This window comes from Mus pahari, chromosome 10, assembly GCF_900095145.1.
Source record: "Mus pahari chromosome 10, PAHARI_EIJ_v1.1, whole genome shotgun sequence".
NCBI lineage: Eukaryota > Metazoa > Chordata > Mammalia > Rodentia > Muridae > Mus > Mus pahari.
Window position 1 is genome coordinate 19,855,456 of NC_034599.1, and position 8,144 is coordinate 19,863,599.

Consider the following 8,144-nt stretch of genomic DNA (forward strand, 5'->3'; position numbering starts at 1 on the left):
AAAAAAAAAAAACACAAACTAACAAAATGAATATGGAAACACAATCTATCATTCTGCTAAATATAAAAAAACATACCTCAACATCAAAGATAATAGACATTACTTCAGTGAAAAGGGCTGGAAAAAAGATTTTCAAGCAAATGAACCCAAGAAACAAGCTGGTATAGCTATTTTAATATCTAACAAAATGGACTTTAATATCTAACAAAATGAAAATTAATCAAAGAGATGGGGAAGGACACGCACAGAATGAAAAAAAAAAGAATCCACCATGATGGAATTTCAATTTTTAACATCTATACACCAAATACAAGAACACCAAGCTTTACTAAACCTTAAATCACACATTGAACCTCACACACTCATAATGAAAGAACTCCAATACCTGACTCTCACTAGTCGACAGGTCATCCAGACATAAACTAAATAGAAAAATAATGTTACTTATGAACATTAATAGAATTCAAATGGACCTACCAGATATCTACAGAACACTTTACCAACATACAAAAGAATATATGTTTTTCTCAGAACTTCTTGGAATAGTCTCAAAAACTGACCACATGCTCAGTCACAAAGAAAGTTTCAAAACATATAAGAAAATTGAAATAACTTCTTATATCTTATCAGACCACTATGGATTAAAGCTGGACTTCGACAAAAACAGAAACAACAGAAAGTTTACAAACTCATGGAGACTGAACAATTCCAGACTGAATGATCTCAAGGCAGAAGTATGAAATTATTTGTAAACATAGTGATAACTTCAGTCAAGAGTTTTTCCTCAGTTCATTGATTTAATTATCATCCATAGTGTTTTCAGATGCAGGCTACTAGACATCTATTTTATAGATAAAATTGGTGATAAATGTCATATGGTTAGCAAACTCTACAAGAAAGTAGAGTAAGTCGTGTGTTTTCAAGTACAAATTTTGTTTTGTTTCAAACTAAATGGAAAGCTAGCATACCACAAAAAGCATTGAATGTATACAGAGAATGAAAAATAGAGAAACATTCTTACCGCATGTTCCATGAAGTCAAATTCAGGAGCACAGGTGTATATTAAGGTATCAAAATCTGTATACCTTAGTATCCTGGCTGCTATAAGGTCACTTAGGCGAATCTGAAAGAAAATAAGGCAAAATGAATGAAATTAAACAAATGGTGCAGCCATTGATAGATAAATGATGTTGCCCAAGTGTAACAACATCTACGGTGTAAGTGACTACAAGAAGTGTATGTATGCCTTCAGAATCAAAAATCCAAAGAGGTGAGTGTATTATGAATTAACAATCAAGACTACTTAAAATAAAATTTTTATCAAGTGTGCTGGTTAGTTTTTGTCCAGTTGACATAACTACTTTTGGAAAGAAAGAACCACAATTAAGAAATTACCTCTGTCAGATTGTCCTGTGGGCATGTATGTGGTACATTTTAAAAATCAATTATAGATATCAAGGGTCCACCATACTGTGGGTAATGCAAATATCAAAAAAAAATGGGTTGTATAAGAATGCAAGATGAGCAAGCAATAGATCATAAACCAGTAGGGAATGTTGCTCCACAGTCCCTTCTTCAGTTCCTACCTCCAGGTTCCTTATTGAGCTTCTGCCCAATGTTTCTCAGTGATGAACTGTAAGTTGTTTTGGTCAAGGTTTTATAAAAGCAACAGAGTAAAGTGTTATGAATGCCATTGGAATAAACAACCACTTTCTATTTAGACTGAAGTCCCACTCCACTAGGTGCAACCCATACCTGCCACCCCAAAAGATGCAATTCATTTGTGGCACCGTTATCAAGCCAAGAGCTTGTGGCTAGAAAAGTCATAAACCCTAGGGCTGATCTTAATACCAAATGGACATAGTATTAAAGCATCTTCTTATGGCTTATGGTTATACCTACACATCAATATATAGCAGTAACACAGACCCACAACTGGCCAAGGGCGGAGAATAAAAGACTACAAAATACTCAGTCCTCCAAAGGCGTAGGGATCATTGTGGAAGGTGATGCAAGGAGTGATAGCCAGAGCAGTTGATGACTACAACAAAGCATCTAGACACCACAGGGAAGCTGCACCTATGGACCTACAGCATCCGTGGCTGCATGCACAGACTACGTCAAACAGAATCCCAGCATGCACTGAGGAGTTGGTTACACGATCCCACCCCGAGCCATGGAGTGACTAGAAACTGTGAGCTGCTGGGAGAGGTAGAGAGACTTCTCCCTAAGATGGTAGCCCTTAGAAATTTGGCCAAACTCCAGTCAGTGGAAGACCACATATCTAAGTAACTGGACAGCATAAACAGGTCTTAAAGAGTTTGAGAATAATGGACATAAAGTTACTTGGGTAGGAAAGGAGAGTGGAAATGGGAGGAGTTGAGGTGAAGAGGTGAAATTCTCAAAGAACAAATAAAAAAATTACAGAGATAGTAAAAGTGGAAAGAAGTCAGAAACAATCATCAGAGATTGTAAAGCTACAGCCAGTGTTTGCCTGAAATAAATTGCTGTGAAGTTTGTGACATTTTAAATCCTATAATATGTGTGTATGCGCAGGGGGGGACACTTTTAGTTCACCTTTCAGTGAACTGCAAGTCATAAACTTTTCTAAATATGGTTTTCATAAAGTCTCACATACTGCCTGTGATTGGTACTTCTTAACATTTTCACTCATCTATTCATCCATGAAATACGAGAAATCTCCCTCATAGGAATCATGGCTACACTTCCTATGTTTACTTATGTGACATCATCTACCAAAGACACTCAAGAACTCTTGCTTTCTGCCACTGAGGAGACAATTATTTTTCCACTATGAGTTGTTTGCTATATGAAACCTTGACTCAAATTCTCTGAGAAACACAAAAATCATTTTACCAACTTTGATGGCTATCAGTGTTCACCACTAACTCAATACTGGATCAACAGAGTTAACACTTTTCAACTTAAAATACTCCTGGGAAACTAATAATAACAATAAAAAATACTAAATTTTCACTTAGAGAAAGTCATTTGGACTACCATCACACCATTAATTATGGATCTATAATCTGATAATTTACTATAAAATGATTGGGCTCTATTTTTCATTTCATCTGATGGTGATGTATATGTTTCTTTTTAGATTTGCAGAGTTTGAGTAAGAATATGAAAAATTGTGAGAAGTAAAACTACCAGCCAACTAAATGGACAAGTAATATCTAAATAGTGTAAATATTAAGTTAAATAAAAATATACCTTACTAAATTAAAACTGGTGCATCACATCCTAGAAAAACAGACACAACAAATATACCAAAGAGGTCATGGTTGACATCTCAGTAAGTGGGAAACGAGGTTTTATACGTAGAAGGTCTTTTATGTGCGTGTCTTCCATTCTGTTGGCCATTCCCATCTCCTTTGCTTTTGCAGAAGCAATACTACAATTGGTTGCCAAGGGTAACATGACTCTTTACAGGGCAAGCCCACTGCACAGAATTAGATAAGGAAACTTCCCACCTATTCTTTCTCTTGTTACCTTCATGTATGGTATGCTTATTTCTTTATTTTTTTATCTTTTATTTTTTTAATTAGATATTTTCTTTATTTACATTTCAAATGTTATCCCCTTTCCTAGTTTCCACTCTGAAAAATCCCCTATCCCCTCCCCCACCCCCCCTGCTCCACAACCCACACATCCTCTGCTACATATGCAGCTGGAGACACGAGTCCCACCATGTGATTTCTTTGATTAGTGATTTAGTCCCAGGGAGCTCTGGGGGTATTGATTAGTTCATATTGTTGGGTCCTCCTATAGGGCTGCAGACCCCTTCAGCTCCCTGGGTAATTTCTCTAGCTCTGTGCTCTGTCCAATGGATGACTGTGAGCATCCACTTCCGTATTTGCCAGGCACTGGCAGAGCCTCTCAAGAGACAGCTATATCAGGCTCCTGTCAGCAAGTTCTTGTTGGCATCTGAAATAGTGTCTGGGTTTGGTGGTTGTTTATGGGATAGATCCCCAGGTGGGGCAGTCTCTTGATGGTCATTCCTTCAGTCTCTGCTCCAAACTTTGTCTCTGTAACTCCTTCCATGGGTATGTTGTTCCCCCTTCTTAGAAGGATCAAAGTGTCCACACTTTGGTCTTCCTTCTTCTTGAGTTTCATGGTTTTGGTATGCCTATTTCTTAATAGGAAATGCTTGAAATGATGTGCACGCATGGATGGTTTTCTTTTCTTCAACTAGGTAGCAAGTTAGATATTGAAAAAGGATTTTCTTTAAAATATTTGCTTTAAACAAATAAATACCAAATTAGAGACAAGGAATACACTTATATTTTCTAACAGATTAAAAGACAAAAAGCTGTTAGCATGCTTTTACACAATTAGAATGTACCAAAACATAATTTTAACCTCTTATACCTAATTAGCAAAACTACATTGAAAAAAAAAGTTCTGTATTACATAGGTAAGTATATACTGGTCATATGTTAACATCTTGAGTAATGGGAACATTATCATTCAGCACATGTTTATCTTTAGCTGAAATATTACAAGTTACTACTAAAAAAAAAAAAAACCTTAGTTTTGTGTCTGGAAGACTACATTGCCATCGACTGAGATATTTTCCCTGGGCATTCACTGTCCCTTGTTGATTTGCAGATCTTTATAAACTGCTCTGCAGCCTATTTGCTTGGAACCTGGACACATAGGAGTCCCAGTACAATGAAGAGATATGAATAGGCTGCTTCAAGTTCTTACCCAGTTGTGTATTGTTAGAAATTTTATTTACTTTTTAAGCAGAATATACTTACATGGTCTGAAACACCGCAGATTTTAGATGTCAGAAATTTCAAAATAATTGTTCCACACCACCAAAAAGAGCCTTGGATTATCTAGAAAATAAATAGGATATAACTCAGTTAAAAATATTCAATGCTATGAGTTGAAGAGCAAGACTAAGTCATGTGGGATGCGCCAGCGTACTAGGAAGAGGGAATGGCAAGACAAGGAAAGTCCTTTACAGTTCTGCTCATTAGCAAGGAATTAAATTTGATAACACTGTGACACTGTTATACCTAAAACATCAGGATGCTACATATCCTAAATCTAAAAATAATTCTAAAAAAATCTTCCCTTTAATATCTTTGAAGACAGAGACAGTTTTATTCCTAAACATTATCCTCAGCTAAAAATCAAGCCTCAGAGAGAGCATTGAAGAACAGTGGATAAAAGAGCAGGGTAAGAAATATTAAAATCCCAAGGTTGGAGGGGAGCGTATCTTCTGGACATGCCAGGGACAGGACCACTGGAGTCAAAAACCTCATGCAGCTGGCGCTGCCTGCACATGACCTAAACAAGTCAAATGAGTCTACACTTTAGTATGATTGAAGAAGGAGTTCACAAGCCCCATCTATAGCTGAGGAGCTAAGGAGAGATATCTGATGGTATCTGTGGGAGGTAAAGTCTATTCTCTTTAAGAGTCTGGTCACTAATACATCAACAACAGAGTGTGTGAGCAGCATATGCTGGACTTCATTGTTTATTTAAAAAAGAGGGGGGAAAGGACCTGAAGTTGAGGAATGGGGAAGTGAGGCTGAATCTGAAAGGAGTTAGTGAGAAGAGTATAGCCAATTCTTAAAAGAAAAATACAAATATTTTACTAATATTAATATTCTCCTGACCTTGAACATGAACTTGGCAAATGTGCCCACATCCCAAGAGAACTCTCCACATGGCAGGCACACTATCACACCTAGGATCTTAGGATCACTGGTGAGTGGAACACAACATCTGTTCCAAACCAATCATGATGGGCCTGTGACAGAAGGAGCAAGGACACAGGAGCCCTGCCTGACCAGCAACTCGGATTCCTTCTGATGGGTGCTGGTATACCTTGGTTTCAAACACACCAGACAGCCCCACAGTCCCCAGAAGAGACACCATTTCCAGGTGCTGTAACATACCCACGATCTTAGGATTTCAGAGTCCCAGGATACCAGGAGCTTGGTCACACCAGGATCTCAGGGTCTCAGAGGAAGCTTGACTGTCAAGAACTCTGACACACCCAGAATCTCAGGTTCACAGGATCCTAGAGTCACAGGATCACAGAGAAAGCTGGACTCTAAGGAGTCCTGAATCAACCTGGATTATAGGAAGGACAGGCTCCAATCAGATATATTGAGGGCAACAAACATTTGAGATAATCAGATAGCAGGAGGCAAGCATATGAACAGAAGCAACAGAAATCAAGGTTACTTTGCATCATCAGAAACAAACTCTCTCACCAGAGTAAGTCCTGGATACACCATCACACCAGAAAAGCAAGATATGTATCTAAAGTCACTTCTCATGATGATGATGGAGGACTGTAAGAAGGAAATAAATAAATTCCTTAAATAAATACAGGAAAACACAGGTAAACAGCTAGAAGCCCTTAAAGAGGAAACACAAAAATCCCTTAGTTACAGGAAAACACTAACAAACAGGTTAAAGATTTGAACAAATCCATTCAGGATCTAAAAATGGAAATAGAAACAATAAAAAAAATCACAAAGGGAGACAACTCTGGAGATAGAAATCCTAGGAAATAAATCAGGAACCATAGATGCAAGCATCAGCAACAGAATACATGAGATGGAAGAGAGAATGTCAGGTGTAGAAGATTTCATAGAAAACATGCACACAACTTTATATGCCCTAGTACAGGGGAATGCCAGGGCTAAGAAGTGGGAGTGGGTGGGTAGGGGAGCAGGGCAGGGGGAGGGTATAGGGAACTTTCAGGAAAGCATTTGAAATGTAAATAAAGAAAATTTAAAAAAAAAAGAAAACATGGACACAACAGTCAAAGAAAATGTGAAATGCAACAAGATCATAATTCAAAATGTCCAGGAAATCCAGCACACAATGAGAAGACCAAACTTAAGGATAATAGGTTTAGATGAGAATGAAGATTATCAACTTAAAGGTCAGTAAGTTATCTTCAACAAAATTGTAGAAGAAAACTTCCCTAACCTAAAGAAAGAGATGCCTGTGAACATACAAGAAATCTACAGAACTCCAAATAGACTGAACCAGAAAAGAAATTCCTCCTGACACATAATAATCAGAACAACAAATGCACTAAATAAAGATAGAATATTAAAAGCAGTAAGGGAAAAAGGTTAAGTAACATATAAAGGCAGACCTATTAGAAATACACCAGACTTCTCACCAGAGACTATGAAATCCAAAAGATCCTGGACAGATGTCATGCAGACCCTAAGAGAACCCAAATGCCAGCCCAGGCTACTATACCCAACAAAACTCTCAATTACCGTCGATGGAGAAACCGAAGTATTCCATGACATAACCAAATTCACACAATACCTTTCCATGAATCCAGCCCTTCAAAGGATAATAACGGGAAACCCCCAACACAAGGAGGGAAATGATGCCCTAGAAAAAGCAAGAAATTAATCCTTCAACAAAGCTAAAAGAAGATAGCTGCAAGAACAGAATACAAACTCTAACAACAAAAATAACAGGAAGCAACAATTGCTTTTCTTTAATATCTCTTAATATCAATGGACTCAATTCCCCAATAAAACAACATAGACTAATAGACAAGCTACATAAACAGAACCCAACATTTTGCTGCATACAGGAACCCACCTCAGGAACAAAAACAAAGACACTAACGCAGAGTAAAAAGGCTGGAAAACAAATTTTCAAGCAAGTGGTCCCAAAAAACAAGCTGGAGTAGCCATTGTAATATCGAATAAAATCGACTTCCAACCTAAAGTTATCCAAAAAAGACAAGGAGGGGAACTTCATTCTCATCAAAGGTAAATTCTTCCAAGATGAACTCTCAATTCTGAATATCTATGCTCCAAATGCAAGGGCATCCGCATTCATTTAAGAAACTTTAGTAAAGCTCAAAGCACACATTGTACGACACACAATAATAGTGGAAGAATTTAACACCCCACTCTCACAAAGATCTAAAGAGTCCCATATCCCCTAAAGAAATAGAAGCAGTCATTAATAGTCTCCCAACCAAAAATAAGCCCTGGATGAGATAAGTTTTGTGCAGGGTTCTATCAGACCTTCAAAGAAGAACTAACTCCAATTCTCCTCAAACTATTCCAAAAAATAGAAACAGAAGGTACTCTACCAAATTCATTCTATGA

The 8,144-nt window shown here is 37.4% G+C and overlaps 1 protein-coding gene across 1 annotated transcript in view; it reads right to left on the reverse strand.

Moving 5' to 3' along the window:
- LOC110328713 (probable C-mannosyltransferase DPY19L2) overlaps positions 1-8,144 on the reverse strand; it is a 155,651-nt gene that overhangs the window by 49,846 nt on the left and 97,661 nt on the right. The window contains exons 13-14 of the mRNA XM_021208137.1: positions 4,788-4,868; positions 1,022-1,123 (exon numbers count right to left, since the gene is read on the reverse strand). Of these exons, the coding sequence (XP_021063796.1) occupies positions 1,022-1,123; positions 4,788-4,868 (183 nt within the window). The remainder of the gene's footprint in view (positions 1-1,021; positions 1,124-4,787; positions 4,869-8,144) is intronic.